Source organism: Synchiropus splendidus, chromosome 8, assembly GCF_027744825.2.
Source record: "Synchiropus splendidus isolate RoL2022-P1 chromosome 8, RoL_Sspl_1.0, whole genome shotgun sequence".
NCBI classification, from domain to species: domain Eukaryota; kingdom Metazoa; phylum Chordata; class Actinopteri; order Syngnathiformes; family Callionymidae; genus Synchiropus; species Synchiropus splendidus.
This window is the reverse complement of record NC_071341.1, coordinates 10387694-10405495: the sequence shown is the minus strand read 5'-3', so window position 1 is coordinate 10405495 and position 17802 is coordinate 10387694. Positions and strand designations below refer to the sequence as shown.

The 17802-nt window shown below is 42.1% G+C and overlaps 1 protein-coding gene across 2 annotated transcripts in view; it reads left to right on the top strand.

Annotated features, from left to right (window-relative positions):
* The window catches only part of dpf1 (double PHD fingers 1), a 42741-nt gene that overhangs the window by 10549 nt on the left and 14390 nt on the right, over positions 1-17802 (top strand). For both annotated transcript variants that reach the window (XM_053872828.1, XM_053872827.1), the window contains exons 2-8: positions 187-216; positions 547-707; positions 2054-2161; positions 2375-2502; positions 3127-3216; positions 5032-5110; positions 5203-5334. In XM_053872828.1, the coding sequence (XP_053728803.1) occupies positions 187-216; positions 547-707; positions 2054-2161; positions 2375-2502; positions 3127-3216; positions 5032-5110; positions 5203-5334 (728 nt within the window). The remainder of the gene's footprint in view (positions 1-186; positions 217-546; positions 708-2053; positions 2162-2374; positions 2503-3126; positions 3217-5031; positions 5111-5202; positions 5335-17802) is intronic.

Below are 17802 nucleotides of genomic sequence, written 5' to 3'. Positions count from 1 at the left end.
AAGAGATGAGGCAAATATGCAAAAAAAAAAGTGCTTTCAATGTGGACGCGGAGCAAAAGTTAATAAGGATGCACTTAAAAGAAGATGCTGTGGAGGGAGTTGGGGAGCGAGGGAGTGAAGTGGAGGGCGGCGGTGGAGGAGTGACTCACTACATTCATTTTCTTTTTTTTTTTGTTTCGCCCGCAGGCAATCTGGAGGTGCAGTCATCAAGAACAGGTAAGAGGGAGGAAGTGAAATACAAAGAGGCGGGTGGTGGAGAGAAAATGGCAGTGAATCTTAATAAAGCTCACAATCCTACAGGTGACTTGACTCAACTGTAGAGGTCCATTGTGACCTGTTAATGGGACACACACACACACGGGCACAGCACTTATCGCACACACTGGGTGTCAAAAATGTGTGGCGCTCGCAGACCGGGGCCCATAAAAGGTGCCCTACACCTGTCCCTGATACTCCCCCAGAAAGCTCCGTTCGCATGCTCCAGCGTATAGATGTTACATTCTCGTCCTTCAACTCTCACTCTCCCCCCTCTCTCTCCGCCCCCAGCCTCGGTGAGGAGTTCTACAAGGAGGCCATTGAACACTGCCGCAGCTACAATGCCCGTCTGTGTGCGGAGCGATCCATGCGACTCCCCTTCCTGGACTCCCAGACTGGTGTGGCTCAGAGCAACTGCTACATCTGGATGGAGAAGAACCACCGTGGCCCAGGTGCGTGTCCAGTAATGGCTCCCTGAAAAGCTCCCCTCTACGTCACCAGCCTCTCCTGCTGGGTATCCAGAAGTTTTTCAGACTCAGACAGAAACTTTTATCACAGGTCCCCAAAGGTGTTTCCTCATCGCTTCGTCTTCCTTTGTAGCGTGAGTGTGCTTTGGCAGAGATCCAGCCTCCCCTGTAGGCAACAATTCGCCTCTGGCACTGACTTCTCCTGAGAAACACACCTCGAAGACTTGTGTGGGGTGTCACCTCTTCCAATATATGGTATTCTTTAGCTAACCGGCAGTTTGAGCAGAGCATTTGTTTAGATGAGACGCACAATGATTGTCAAAAGTCTTTGGTTCTAGTTGTTCAAGCACAGTGGTCATGACCTCAGGACGCCTCCGGAGAAGTAACTGTATTTCAGCCCAGTGATATTAGCTGATGTTGAAATATATTATTTGACTCTCCTTGTTGCTGTGAAGTATGGGTGGGCGACATAGCAAAAATATCATACACACATTCTTTTGTTGAGTCCCGATTTCTAATTTTTTCTTCTCAGTGCAACCAAACCATCTCTATGTAACACTCCTTAAAGACAGTTTCAATGCAAGATTTTAATTTAGACTGTTAGACTGCCTTTATTGCCATTGCACAAGAAAATACAGCAGTGAGACCTCGACAACAATATGACATGATCAGAATCAGACTTGCAATAAATTACAATAAATGCTCAAATGGTTGCATGAAGTTTATAAATTACCTGATTTTTATAATTTTATTTTTGTTTTTGGGAGTTTCCCAACAAGTCTTTTACTTTCTTTATGTCAGTTTGCTCTGTTTGTTTTCATTTTAGGGTGTATTTATTTGGGACTTTTGAACAATGAGGTGAAATGAAACTCCTGTCAGCCATTGGCTCAGTTAGCTCTTTGATGCAGACAGTCTCTGGTGTTCACGCCATCATTCTGCTGTGAAGGTGTGTGGTCAAGTGAGAGCATCAAACTGCTATTTATAGAATGTGACCAAGACATTCGATACGATCTCATCACTTTGCAGATCATCGACATTTCACCATTTAATGACACTGTATCGTGCACACATACTGTGCAGTGACAGTCAGCACTTCAGATGTCTTTCTAAAACAATATTCCTGGTTTGAGTCCAGAGCCAACCTGCCAAAAATACCCTTTTAACATGCTGTTTACATGGTCTCCTCGTGTTCATATGTGTTTCCTCTCAAGTTTCTTTCCACAGTCCTAATACATAGAGGCGATTTGATCATAGTAATGGAGCTTTTGCCTGGTACATTTAAGAATGCAGTTGTTGTATAAAGAAATCTCAATTCTTTCTTTATCTTTCAGGTCACGCTCCGGGTCAGTTGTACACATATCCCGCTCGCTGCTGGCGTAAGAAAAGACGGCTAAACATCCTGGAGGACCCTCGTCTTGTCCCCATTGAATTCAAGATTGGTGAGGCGGAGGGTGCATGTTATGTTTTTCACTAAATAGTAGACAGCTATTTTCTATCACCAATTCTCTCATTGTTTATTTTCCTGTTCATATTAAAATATGTGGTCTCAGTTTTGCCACTATTATATGTTTGTCCTGTATCCTACTTAAACTAACTCAAGATGTAATGTTATCCTCCGAGTGCTTCCTTATTGGAACTGTCTCACTCTGCAGACTATGAAGCCTCCCTGAAAAAAGAAGGTGGTATTCCAGACGGTCCCGTGTTGGAGTCTCTGCTCGCCGGTGAAACCCTGGACAAGAAGGTAGAAACCAAGGAAGAAGAGCCAATGAGCGAGTGTCAGGTGAGACTGGTTTTTCCCACTTTATGTTACAAAAATAAATAAATAAATAAAACTGCCTCAACGTCAGTGATCTCCATGAACCTTGTATTCCTCTAGTCGATTGTATCCTCCCCTGTTGTGTACTTTAGAGACCGACCTTTGCGGTTCTGTGTAACAAAAGGCTTGGCATTTGTTGCACCACAGTACTACTGTGGACCATCAAGTTGAGTATTTACACAGACAATAATAATGATTACCAGCAGAGAGGGAATCAATGGGTTGCTGGACCTCTCAATGGAGAGCCAGAGGAGGATGGAGACGCTCCACTTGCTGCTCGTCTCACCGCCCACAGAGTTCAGCTGAGCCTCACATGAACGGATTAGTCACTTGGAGTTCCCATCTTGACGTCTTGGATCAAGATTATGTTTTTATACCGACAAACTTAATTGAATGAAATTTAAATGTATTTCCAAGTACAGACTTGTGAGGACAAAAGTATGATATGTATGGGAAAATAGCTTGGGACAGTTCACAGATGACCAGGCCTCTGTGGCGATAAGTGATCTAATCTGATATTTAACTAGGATTAAAAGACTTGTATAGCGATGTCTTTAAGATCCACAATTTATGTGTTTTTCATTGCAGAAATTGCTGGTTGGTGATTTTCCTCATGAGCTGGAAGTAGAAGAGATGGAAGAAGATGTCCCAAAACGCAAGAACCGTACCAAAGCACGGGTACGCCCACCTTTTCACTGGAGTTTCATACCTGGCTGTTAGCATGAAGAAGTGTGTGTTGATCGGTGTGTTTGGTCCCACGATGCATTTTCCACAAGGCTTGCAAAAGACCAGGCCACATTCTGTGTGTGCACTCTATACCTATGGTGTCCTCACTCACATGGATGAATAATGATTTATGTGTTGCAATAATAAGTCGTAAACTAATATCCTAGCTTGGCATCAAAATTGAAATGTTTGAATTTCACAGTTGTGTCAAGTTGAAGTTTGCAAAGGTATGGCATCCTTGCTTGAATGAAAAAAATGGGGGACGTGCCTGTGAGTCAGTTCTGCTTTGAAGTGATCACAAATATCAATCACCAACGTAGCTTAAATGAACCCGTCTGTTCATAAAAAGTGACTCAGCTGTCTTCTTGGCAAGTCCCCAGTTGTCAAACAGTGGTGTAGAAAGCGCCGGGATAGGACATTACTGGTCAGCTTGTTTGGACTGATGAGGAAGTGGGGCTTTGGCTGGGAGTGATTATTGTTAGAGATGTGTGCCGTTGGAGTGTTCCAGATGTGCTCAGAACTGGCCCTCTGTGACGCCAACTGATGTTGGATTTCCATGTGGGTAAACGGGAGAATTCTCACCACCCTGAGTATGCGATCCAAGATGTAAACAGGAAGCTGAAGTTTTGAATCAATGAAATACGGCGTAAGAAACAAACTCATTCCACAAATGTGTGTTTTCTGGTTGCAAACGCAGTATATTTTTCAAGAAGTTTCCAAACTAAGCACATGTGAGAATAACTTTTGATGACATCACTCTCTTCGTTTTCCGACTTTGATAACTGCCAACTCCTGCTGGAACGCAGCATGGGAGATAAGCTCCTGTGTCATGTGGGAGGCGTTCCTCAAAGTAGCTGACAGCAGAGGCGGGCTTAAGGTTCCCTCCTGACCAATCACTGCAGAGTGTACGAACGAGATCTTAGTTACCATGAAACAAAGTGTTCAATCAATGGGCGGGGCTTACGCTTCGAATGTAAATACAGTGGTACCTCGGTTCTCGACCACAGTCCATTCCAGACGGCCGTTCGAGAAGCGATTTGTTCCAAATCTGAATCCATTTTTCCAATTAATGGGAAATTTTTGTTCGACCTCTTATTTGTTCGAATTTCAGGACGTTCGAAAACCGAGGTACCTCTGTATTAAAAATCAAAGACAGTTGTGAACGCACTATGTTTCATAGGGGTCTAATATTATTTTGAATGACACATAAATCAGTAAATTAGGTCGAGTTAAATGGTAACACAAAGTCTACTTCTGCTGCATGTCAATATATTTCCACTTTTAAATCAAAGGACACCACCAGCTGTCGCCATTTTAGCTGCGTAAATTCCTGTTGGCTTCTCATTTTCCAGGTTTGATTTATCTGTTTTTCACATTCTCCGTCTGATTTGAGACTAAAGTCAAGCTGCGACACTTAGTTTCTTTTACAACCTTGATTAGATCAGACACTTGTCCTCCCGTATGGGATCACAATCAAGTATGTATTTTGAAAGTTATTTTACACTCCCGGTGTCGCGCGGTATCACGCAGACGCCATGCCTGTTAATTGGAGCTGTTGGTCCCCTGCTAGGTGTCATCAGCCCCCTCCTGCTGGAAGTGAAGCTTTACACTGCGAAGGGATGATTAGAATTCAAGCGCGGGACTGTTCATGGGTGTGTGTGTGTGTGAGAGGTGCGACGCATGAAGTGATGTGTTGAGGCGAGAAGTTGGAAGTATACCTGTGAAGGTTGTGTCTTTGAAGGTCTACATTTGATGCCTTTGTTTCAGGCCTATGGGGTAGGAGGAATGAGAAAGCGACAAGAGCCTCCCACCATAGAGGACAGAGACAAGCCTTACGTGTGCGACAGTGAGTTCTCTCATCTTCCATCAGCATGGATTTGTCAAATAGTCAAGGCAAGTATTTCATGATAAATATATATTTACATGCTCGTTCTCCAGTCTGTGGCAAGCGCTATAAGAACCGTCCCGGACTGAGTTATCATTACACTCACACACACCTGGCGGATGAAGAGGGTGAGGAAGACTCGGAGAGACACACACTACCCTTCCAGCGCAAGAACAACCACAAGCGTGAGTCTGAATATCAAATTTATTTCCCATGTGAAGAATGAAAATGGACTATTTTTGGAGTTCATAGTATGGAGTTCATTCTGGGTCAAATTTAAGACAGGAACAAAAACAAAAAGCGACCCAAATAAGTTATTGGATTAATAAAAAAACAACTGCAGACATTGAAGTAAAATGAATGATGATTTGGAAAACGCCTTTACAGTCAGTCATCACCTGGATTGACAGCTCATTAAAAAAATACAGTTTCACGTATCAGTGACCTTTTAAATGTAAATGAATTGATGGAGATTAAACAAGCGAATTATTTCGTCGGGTCATTAACACATGAATTTAACTGTTAACAAGGAAGTTTGTGTCATTGTCATTTTGACTTCCTGAAGTTGGGATGTCAGTCTATTTCCTGCTTTTCATGGGAGCTCTCTGATCACCAGATAAAAGTTAGTGGTGCATGAAGTTGATGTTTCTGGGAAGTGAGACGACAGGATGGCAACATCATGGCGCAATGGCTACGATTACAATGGCCATTCATAACGTGGGGTGTTTTTCATTCATCACAATGATTGGTAATGATGGCAAATGAACCGTGGCTCTGTCAGACGCACTTGTCATGGCAGAGTCAACAAGCCACTGACAGGATGAGGGTTAACCTTCAAGTGACAAGATCACCTGAGCAAGTGTCTGTGTTAGATACTCACTCTATGGTACTCTCTTGTACTTATTATACTGAGTCTATATCTGACCACAAAACTGAATGTGAAAAGCTGGAATGGAACCGAGCTGTACTCAACACTTTGACGTGGTTTGACTCATAGTACTTGACAAAAATAACACTTTCTCGTAAGTGTGTCATTAGGAACAATTATATGAGCTGCATCAGTGCAGGCAATACTGAAAAACAGATTTGAAAAGAAAAAAAGTTTTAAGTTTTAAGAAGATTTGCTCTCACTAAGATACAAACAAACTAGGGTTGTCAGTAGATTACATTTTAATCCCAATTAATCTCACCATAGCTCAGTGAACCGTGATGAATAGCAAATGAATCACACATTTTGTATCTGGTCTAAATGTAACCTAAAGGAAGGTTTTAGCATCACACCAGGAGCCAATAATGCTTTCCCCAATCAAATATTTGTTTACTCCAACAAGCCAACATAAAAGATACCGTCAATAACATTCTTTTGAATAACCTCGGAGGCACTGAAGAGGTTGAAAAACATTGTAGCCATTATTGGCTCCTCTTTTGTTGATAAAATCTTCCTTGAAGTGACAAACAAAATGTGTGATTCATTTGCTATTAATTGTGAGTTACAAAGTGGAAGGCAACGTTTGTACATGTACAGTGGTACCTTGGTTCTCGGCCACAATCCGTTCCAGGCGGCCGTTCGAGAAGCGAATTGTTCGAGATCTGAATCGATTTTTCCCATTACAATGGCTGGAAAAAGAAATAATGCGTTCCAAGCCTTAAAATAGTCTTTTGTAGAAGTGAATGTAGAGTGTCTGCTGCAGGTGCGCTGTTCCTCTATGTGTGTGGCCGCTGCATGTGGGAGGGGTTGCCGAGTGAGTGACGTCTCTCCAGAAGTGAAGAGGTGCCCGGTGCGTGTCCAGCTCTGAATGTGCGCTTCTGTGCAGTTTGGCTGTGACAAAGTCATAAACCAAGTAACGCTCTGTCCCAGACTCGCCTCATCCCTGTCCCAGCTCCAGCCCACAACGGGACATCAAACCCTGGAGTGCGCGCTCCAGCCTCTGAGGTGTAGAGAGCGAGCACCTCCCCTGTGGCACTCGAAGGTTTTACACCAAAGGTTTTACACCTCAGTATGAAAAAAAACAGTTTGTAGTGTAGCTAACGGAACACATCTGCATACAGAGGCTGCGTTATACACAATAACAAAGCGCGTCGAGGGTCAGCTGATCGGACCGCACACGTTATGTTTTTTCCGGCCTCTTTCTGGGGCGTTCGAGTTCTGGGTTTTCGTTTGAAATCCAAAGCAAAAAAATCTCGAAATTTTTGTTCGAAGTCCGTGATGTTTTTTTAATCTCAATTAATTCACTGTAATATATATAACTGCAGTAATAACACATTAATGAATATTAATGAGCGAATAATGGCATAAATAAAATGAATAATAATGAAGAATGAAGAAAATGTTAAAGGGGCGTATTGTGCTTTTTTTTTTGCATCAGTAATAAAATCTCACAAACTAATATACGAGCTCTGCACCAAAATAAAAGTAAAAATTTGATTGAAATGAAGTTTGAATTTCATAGTATGCATCAAAATGTACACCAATATTAAGTACTTTTTCCTCGTAAAAAGAAGAAAAGAATAGCAAAACAACGAATAATAATACGTTAAAATAGGAAAAAGGGAAAACACTAACAAACCTACAATGTATTAATATGAGTATCATCACTGAGGCGCCCTCGTGCAGTGGGTGACTAACCTTGGCGTGGTGAATTCCAACCTGTGCACCAGCAGCGTGATCCCACTGTTGCCTGCATATGTGCATGTTTTATTGCTTATTTCACATGGATCTATTTGCTGCACGACATGAATGTTTCCACAATTTAAGCCTTCTGTATTCTAAACCGCACGGCAATGCCAGTGACGCAGAATACAGCCATAAATGTAATGGAACAACATGGAAGGCAGCGTTTGTGCTCTGTTCTGTCAGGATTTAGACCTGTTCAGAGACGAGCTTGCCATCAAGTGCTTCTCTGTCTTCTTTGTGGACTTCAATTCCCCCTCCAGAGCCAGTTATCTGTCAGCGCCGTTCCTCTGTTTGTTGTCTTGCTTCATGTAAAGACAATAGAATGCTTTTGCCGTGTGGATGATTGCATTTTCTTCCCTGTCAACAATCAGTAAAACCATCTCAGTCAGTTCATGTCATTTGTCAAAGAAGACATATGTGGTCTATCCTGCTCTTCTTCTCAATCGGACTTGGAAATAACTGCATATATTCAGGATACCGCATTGCCACCACGTCCGCCCAGAAACTATCCTGCATTTCTCTTAATTGGCAGTGTTTTTTTTTTTTTTTTTAAATTGGCTTGTTTGAGTGAACAGACCGGGCTTGTGTGCATGTGTGTGTGAGCGCCTCAGTGCTGCAGCACTGGGTCTCTCTAGTGAAGAGACAAGCCAATAGGCAGTATTTGAATCGTTTAATATCCCCCGTCACTCCCCCCCCAAACAGCCAGCAATCACACACACACACACACACACACACACACACACACACACACACATATACACAGAGTGTCATGCCTTCGTGCACGGACACACACACATACTCTCACACGGAACTCTAAAAATGCAATCTTCTCCCCTGAATTGAAAGAGAAGAAGCTTAGTTTGGATGTCGATGCACATGCATTCGCAATTCGGCGTGTGCAGTTTTGTGTGACTGTTGGTGCTTATTATTTGACCCAATCTGCTGAGTGTCATGGCGGAGACTCCATCAGCCCCCGCTATATTGCCACATATGTAATAATATTAATATGGCTCCCCCAAATGAGAGCAGCCCCGCATGCATAATTCATCATATATTGCTACTAAAAAAAATGGTCTAGCCGTTAATGCTTCTGGAGAGAAACACACAGAAAACTCATCTTAAAACTATAAGAGTCTGTGTTCTTTTTCACCCCATTCTCCTGTTCTTCTTTCCATCAGTGTGACAAATGACGGATTATTCCACCAGGAGATGAAATGTTCTGTCCCTCTCTTTCTCTCTCTCCATCTCTCCTCCTCTTCTCGTCCTCTGCATCCTCATTTAACCCTCGCCTTCCTTCCCTCTTCCACCCACCAATCTCGTTCTCTGCTTATGTTGCTTCATCCATCATCCAGCTTTGTTTTTTTTCTTCTTTCCTGTTAAGGTATTTCTTTGTTCAGTGTCTTGGTCAGGTCACCAAAATGGTGGAGGATCCTCAGACTGCTTTTGAATTCTACTGTTGCCCTTATACATAAGCCACAGGGAGAATACAGCAGTGGGATCTGCTAATATCCATTATGACTGGGAAAATTGAGGTTGCTAGTTTTATCCCATGTAGGTAACGTCTCATTCATTCTTAGATCTTTACCTTCTTATGTCCAAATTTGCTTCTTCTTGACCAGATAATTTATGCCTTGAAAACTGCCTGGTGCACTTTAAATTGCGATTGATATCATTTTGAGCTCGCACTCTCTGTATTTAAAGCTCTTGTGGGCTAAGTGAAATGACTTATCGGCTGGATTTGGCCCACGGGCCTTCAGTTTGACTGCTCTTTAGCTGACTGAAATACGTAATTCGTGTGAAATTTATCAAAAACTTAAGATGGTCGGTCTTAAAAATATATTTAAATTACGGTGTCAACTGCCTCTTTCAGTCTCTGTAGATATATATTTATTTCTCCAAACAAGTGAAAGAATTTGAATGGCTGTATTGAAAGACAAACTTGAAATAATGGTCTACATTCTTTCATTGGTGTGTATTGTCCCCACACAGTCCAGTTTCACCATTTACCTTCACACATATACTGAACTCCTCAGACATGCCCTGTAAAGCCAAGTGTAAGCGTTGAAATAGAGTCTCTTCCGCTGCACCACTTCCTCTGTTCCTTTGTAAGTGAATCTCCTCTCAAAGAAAACTACAGTATTCCTTTGATTCATTCTTTATTTTGTCTAATTCATGTTGTTTCGCTTTATTTTGAAATCTCCGCTTTCCGGTGGCAGCAAGTGGTTTAGTCTGCGGAGCTTCTACTGCGCAGAGACGGACGATGCCTCAGGAGTCGTGTTCGCTCAGAATAATACGATGATTCACAGATCTTGCCACCGGAGGTAAACATGCACAATGACATAGAAATGTGCGCGTAGACCCGATCAACGACCGGCATACGCCACGCTGCTCATTCAAAATTTCATTTGGGAACTAGCCAAATCCATTCATTTCGCATTTGTGTACAGATCAGACATTGATTCCAATTCAAGTGGTCCATGTACAGGCAGCAATTGCTGAGTTTCCTCCTTCATTCCCAAAGCAGAAGCTCAGTGATGACAGCAGGTGTGGCTGAGACAGGCACCACATGCCCTCAGAACACTCGGAGCTGGAAAGAAAGAAGCATTAATATTTCATTTTTACGATTAAGCAATGATGTATACAGTGAGATGTTGAGGTGCTGGAGGATGCACCAGTGAATGAGCGACCAGGTTGACTTTAGAGGTCGCAGCATGTCTTTCTCATGGAGGTGGCCAGGAAGAGGACAAAAGGTAGATAAAACAAACAGAGTCTGTGAATGACTGCGAGAGGCTGAGATAGAAATACAAAAAAGCGGAGGGGGTGGGGGGGGGGGGGGGGGGGGGGGGGGGGGGGGGGTGGATGCCATTAAATTCCCCTTCTCAAATCAGAGCTGTGATTTAGAGGCCACTTTATCTGGACAGACAGACGGTCCTACAGTGTGCAGCAGCAGGATCACTGTGTAGTTAAGAAAGTGTACATGCTGCTCGTGTCTTTCTGTGCCACGACATTGTGTGGGCAATCGTGTGCGTGTGCGTGCAAATGTGTGTGTGTCATGTAATTGAGCCCTTTGAAGGTCGGCGTTCCTCTGTTCCTACTCACTATTGTTTTCTTCTTCCCCCTCATCTTTTTTTTTTCTTTCTGTCCTGTGCCTCAAAATGGCCTCCTGTCGTCTGGAGGAATAACCAACGCCAATGTAAAACTGCTGAAAACCTAAAATGGCCACTCCCTGCTCAGCAGTATCTTAGGTCCACATGTGCCTCCGGTGTTGCCTTCATTTTAACAACACACGCAGCTATTAGAATCCAGGTCATCATCGAGCTGTTGTGTTGAATATTTGAATTGTTCGACTGACGACATGAGGCGCACGCAGGTGCAGTTTATGATAATCCTACGCAGAATTTTCAACATTTCAGATTAAAGAAATACAGAGAAAATAACATAACTGGACAAAAAAGTGAATACTCTAAAATATAAATTACATATCTCTTCAAACTCATCTGCGTTTTTGTTCTCCAGCTATGTTTTTTCCTTTTTTCCCCCAAAAAATATTGCAATCAACCTTCATCTCTGCAGGAGTCCAAGGTCAGTCAAGGTCCATTATCTTGAACAGACAACAGAATCCTGTGGGGAGATACCCAGTATAAAGTGTTGTGTCTAATGAGGTAGATTCTGTCCAAAAACGATTGGCATTGCACTTCTCTCCTGCGCCGTGTTCTCGCACGTCCTCAACAACATGGTACGTCTTTCAGCAAATGTATCATGTGTTAAGAGAACAATTAAAAGGATAAAACTCAGTAAAAAACAATGACTGACCTTGGAGTCTGTGGCTAGCACGGACTAACATTACTTTTCTTTGTGATTTCCACCCTTTTTGGCGCCTGACGGGGAGATTTTGGGCCCAAATAAGTGCTTCAGGAGCTCTGGATCTGGACCAAAAGAACAAGATTAAAAAGTAAAGGAGAAATTAGGAGTCAGATAATCAGATTAGAGTGAATACTTGGATTTAAGCGATGCCACCAGTGTGTCATTTGGATGCTTCTCTTTAGGATCAGATTGGGGTGGATTGGCATATTTGCATGTGTGTCCAAATGGCACAGGATCTGTGGGCAGATCCAGGACCAGATGGGAAGCTTCAATCTGGCAACAAAAAAAAGGTGTGTCCACCAAATTTGAGATGCACACCCAAAAAGTTGATGCATTTACAGTGTCATTTTATTCATTCAAGATGTCAATAAAGCTTCTACTCTCAATAGTCGCTCTGTTTTCTTATGTTTATTCTCCCATACTGCAATAAATAGACTTAAATCCTCAATGGCACTTCACTTTCACTGCAAAATCCAACGTCATTTCACAAACATGCAGCTGCTGTGCACCTAAACTTTTGCTTCCCTGACTGTTGATTGGCCGACTGTTGCAACGGCTGCATGACACGAGGAAGGAAGGGAAACGTCTGTTGCCTAGCAATGAGGTTGCCATAGTTACCGCCAGGGCTCCCTCCTAAAGACTACACCGTTATGTACATTGAAAAAAGAGACCAGACGGGGAGGTAGAGATAAGATGTATGGTAGGAGGAGAGCAGGAGACGGAAGGATGAAAGGAGGAAAGAAGTGAGGGGAAAGAAAGAGAGAACAATGGAATAAGTTGAAGGAAGTGTGGAGAGAGGAGCGGGTGGAGGGTTGTGTGGGGCGGTGAGGGCACAGGAGTTCATTAAAAATAACATAAAGAATGGGAAGTGCAATAGAGAGAGAGAGAGAGAAGTAACAGATAAAGAAAGGCACAGGGCGAGAAACAGCGAGTTATACAGAAGGAGAAAAAAAAATAAGAATCTCTTCATGATTCATCATATAGATTCCCCCAGACAGTAGCAGCAGTGAAGGCTGGGTAATATTGGAGTCTGCTTCATTTGCTATTCTGTCTTAAGATGTGGTGCTGTGGCTTTCTGCCTGGATGTTTTGTGGCTCCGCAGTTGTCTTCCCTGTGTTTGTACAAACCCCGACACCAAACCCACCACCCACCAATATTCACTTTTATCCAGCATCAACTGTCTGTCACCTGTTAGTGTTTCGGTGACTCATGAAAACAAAAAGTAAAATCCTGTTTGAGCATTTCATTATCAACTCTTTTATGTGTGTTCCTTGTTGTTAGCAGGGGGAAAACATCAGAGCACAACATCGACTCAAAGATTAGACAGCTTCTATAATAGTTCATTCCAGTTTGGATGAGGGGAATTTGTTCTCTTCGCAGCTTTTGCACATTCACTTTATGCCCTGGGGATATCTATGGTAAACACCGTGGTAGAATGCTGGAAAGGTGGTGCAAAACTAAATCTCTTTTAATAAAAGACAGAGAGATTCGGTGTCAGTGGGGTGCCGAGCCCTCTTTTATGAGCAGAAGAACAGATATGAGAGTTGTTTTCTGGGTGACAACAGTGAGGAGACAAACTCCGCTGTGGCGAACAACCCCGCCTCAGTCGGCACCTTGCTCCAGCACACAAAAGTGCGGGCGTTTCATTGTTGCGTGCACGCTAGAGCCCACCCAACTGTGCCAGAACCGCTGTCCTGGATGTGGCTTTATCTAGTAATGCACTGATGAAGCAGTGCCCTCGTTTTCTCAGCTCTCTAGGGGGCGCTCTCAGTTTAAAGATATCTGGTTTCATTAAAAAAAAGTTGTTGAAAGCTACTGCCATCTAGTGGGCTCCAACAATAAGGACGGTGCTTCATGAAGCTTCATCGGCCCATCCTTAGTTGGATCCTGACGCAGTGGAGGGCATTCCAACACAGTCCTCCAACTGAGGGGCGCCAAACTCAGTCTAGTGGCTGAAAGTCAAAAGTCATTTATAGCTTTTGAAGACAATAACAATTCGTTTTTTTATGAGGCATGTTTAAGCATATAAAAAACTGAAGACATATTAACTATTAATACGCTAATTACTTGCTTATTCACAGTTAATAATCGGTAATTACAGTGTTGTTTTGACTTTCAGTGAATAGTATAGGGTCAAATTTAGTGAGGCCTAACAAAATGCTCATCAGTAGTTATTTATGATTCATTACAGCCTTATATGTTGCCAATACATTATTGAAATAATTGTTCACGGTAATAACCTCAATTGTAACTAAAATCTCAGTAGTTAAAATACAGAGTCCACCTTTGGTTTTCTGGCTTTCATATGCTTTCTAAGGCAAGATAAGCTCTTTTTTTACCCCAGCGGGTTGAATTTAGCCCTCAAACCTCGGGTTTGAGTCTGGCTCTCTCGCCTTGCTTCCTTCACTGTGGCTGCTCTGCCAATCTTTCTTTGCGCTGGTACATTATCCTCAAAACTAAATGTGAAGTTGTTTGTTCACCGCTGACCTTCACCCATCCTCCTGTGTGTCTCAGGCACCTGACATTTCACTCTAGTGTCAACCTAAAGGGGACCGAAGACTAATAGTCCACATTATGGCATACTTCCTGTCAAACAGTAAGTAGACACAAGTGCTAACAAATAGTGCAAAAACTGCACTTCTTGTCTGCTTTTTTGATTGAAACATATTATTTCCAGCAACAACACAATGAGTACTGAACCTCCATCAGTGATAGTTGAACTGGTCATCTGCGCTTGCAAGTGCGGAGACACGCACACCCAGATACACACATGCATGTGAGAATTGGCGAAATTCAAACAGGATTTCACACTCACATTCTCAGCCAGCTCTCCCTGGAACTAAATAGGATTAATAATTTGCATATTAACTCTTTGTTGACTGGGGCGCAAGCCCGAACTGGCTAAGTGGATCTTTTCAAGAGAGTGCAAGTGTGAGTCGACGTGGCTGTGTGCACATGCGGGGCTTCTCTACATGCCTGATTTATCGAGGGGCTTACTGTGAACATATCTCCAGACTGCAGGACCTGTACTTTGTGTGCACTGTCGAACCACGAACTCTGGGATTGGCGGTGGATGTGCAGCTAAAAGTGTTATCAGTTCATTTACCCACCCCCTTTTTTTAACCAGTGTACTCATAAGGATGTCAAATGTTATGCAAATGTTATTGGAAGTCATTTTGCACAGACATAGTTTGCAGTTGCTTACATTTGTGTCCAGTCAGCGGTTGTTTCGTGGCATGTGTGTGGTTGCTGGTCAATGCGATTACAAAAGCAGCCATATATCAAGTTTTATTATGCACCAAACCTGCCCCTGTATTCTTATTTGCAATGTCATCCCTGTGCACTTACACACCCTAGTACACACACATCGATGCATGCATCTTGACCCACAATGCATTGGGAGTTACGCAACCTGCTGACTGGACAGTGGAAGTAACACTAGTACTTCTGGATGTATGTGTGCGTGAAGGGTGGGGTATGTTGTGTGTGTGCCAGAGGAAAAAAAAGTGAGAAGAGGCAGCAGAAGGAATGGTGCAGGAATTACAGGGACAACAGATGGATTGCAGTAAAAAAAAAAAAAAAAGGAAAAAAATTCCAATTTCCTCTTTGGGATGAAAAAAACAGAAATCGGTGAAAGGGAAGCAGAAACAGCAGCACAATGAAGCACACAGCAGAGATGAAATCAGAGGCTGGGAGAGCAGCAGCAATAATGAGAATGAGGAAGAGGATGGTAGATAGAGAGTGAGGGGAGGAAGAGCGGATGAGAGGGAGAAACGCAGTGACTTTTCATCTGTGACTGACGCTTTCCATCTGACTGCATCTCTGCTGCATATCTGCCAAGAAACCTGAAGAATTCTCCTTGAGCGCTTTGGCTTTGTGTCTGTGTGAATTACGCCTGATTCCATTTGTGTGTGTTTCAGAACGCCAGCAAATATATACAGCAATAATTGGAGTGTGTGTGTGTGTGTTTGGGAGTGTGTTGGGCGAGCAGTAGCCACAAGGACCCTCATTCATCACATTAAAAAGAAAGTGGGGGATGGGGCTGAAACTGGACAGCAAAAGTTATTATGCAAGGGCTTGGTTGTAAATCTAGTGTGCATTTTTTGTGTTTTCTATATCTGTGTGTGTGTGTATTGAGGAGTGTGTGTAGTACTACAGAGAGGTTCTTCTCATTAAGCAGGAAGGCGACAGGAGTGTTTGCACACTTTGCTGCTCTGGCACAACTGGAGCACCATTTTTAATTCACCTTCCTTCTTTTGTCTGTTTCCTGCTGCTTTCCATCCTTTTCTCATCCTTTTCCTTTTTTTTCGTGGTTGCATCTTACGCTGGCATCCAGAATTTTTGCTCCTTGACCACAGCAACCTTCAAACTCAACTGCTGATTAAGAATACTTCCTTAGTGTTCTGAGAACTGTGGCGATTGAAGGTAACCATGGCAACAAAGTTTTTATTTATTCAAAAATGTATTTCACAAAAACGATAAGTATTAAAATAGTAACAGTTTAGCGGCTCTATTTTGACTTCACTGACTTAAATGTCTCATTTATAAAGTGTCATTGACCGCCAAAATATAGCGGCTATATTTCTTGACATAACCAGGAATCGATGGATTTTCTAACATCTCCACCGGAAACAAAGCGATTGTTCATTTAAGTTGGCGCATCTTATGAAAATCTGCTCCTAGTGGCCAGTATAGTGTGTCCCCGTTGAAGCTACGGCTGGCACGGGCCCCTGGAGTCCTGGAAATGAGCAGAAGATAGAGGATGGCTGTGAAATCTTTAATCCCTATTCTGCCGTCCAGACTTGTTGGCTCTGCCTGGAGACAGGAAATAAGAAGGCAGATTCTTCTGGTTAAGTTTTTCTGCTTAGCAGCAATAGACACTGTGTTGGCTCTTCTGTATCACATGATTAGGAAGTGCAAAATTATTTAATCGCTGGAGCGATTCAAGATGAGTTGAGGACAGAGATTCACTTTTGCAGAAAGAAGTCTGCTAAATGAAGCACAGCACACAGAGTGCAGCTCATGGCAAAGCAACAAAATACATTATATGTTAACAAATTAGTTATTATGATATAACATCGTATTATTATATAATATTTAAATATTATTCATAATATTATTTTATATTGGACTTATCCAACAGGTGATGCTCATTTTAACAGATTGTGCCTTTATATCATATTGTTTTCCCCATAGTTCCCATGATATTCACCACTTAAAAAATATTTTCCAATATTTATTTATTTTTTAAATATTAATTTAAATTGGACTTAACCAACAGGTGATGCTCATTTTAACAGATTGTGCCTTTATATCATATTGTTTTCCCTATAGTTCCCATGATATTCACCACTTAAAAAATATTTTCCAATATTTATTTATTTTTTAAATATTAATTTAAATTGGACTTAACCAACAGGTGATGCTCATTTTGACAGATTGTGCCTTTATATCATATTGTTTTCCCCATAGTTCCCATGATATTCACCACTTAAAACATATTTTCCAATATTTATTTATTTATTTATTTATTTCAAATATTAATTTAAATTGGACTTAACCACCAGGTGATGCTCATTTTAACAGATTTTTTTGTCCCTAAAACCAAAATAGTGAAAAAAAGTACCTTTACATCATATTGTTTTCTCCATAGTTTCCATGATATTCACCACTTAGAAGATATTTTCCAATATTTATGTTTTAAAAAAAACTAATATAGATACATATCCAGGTAACAAATTTTAAGCATACAATGTTATGGTGTGATTACACTTTTCTCTTTTCCAGTACTAATACTTTGTCTTAGTTTATACGTGGCTCCTTAAGGATTTCAATTGCTCACCCCTGCGTTTATAGATATGTAGGCTTCAGTCCAAACCAAAGCTAAAGATAGACTTGTTTTTAAATCATAACTGTTTGGATGTAAACTGTTGAGAGCGAGTGCCTTTCATAAGTCTATGATGCTCCTGCAACTGTCAAGCGCTTGCAGGTTTTATTTTGGCTAGAGGACGGCGCTGCCGATTATTTTGGGGCGCACTAAGAGCTAGACATTCATGCGGGGTCATAAATATAGAAATGAGGGAATACAAGGGGTAGGTGAGTGGGTGGAAGAGGG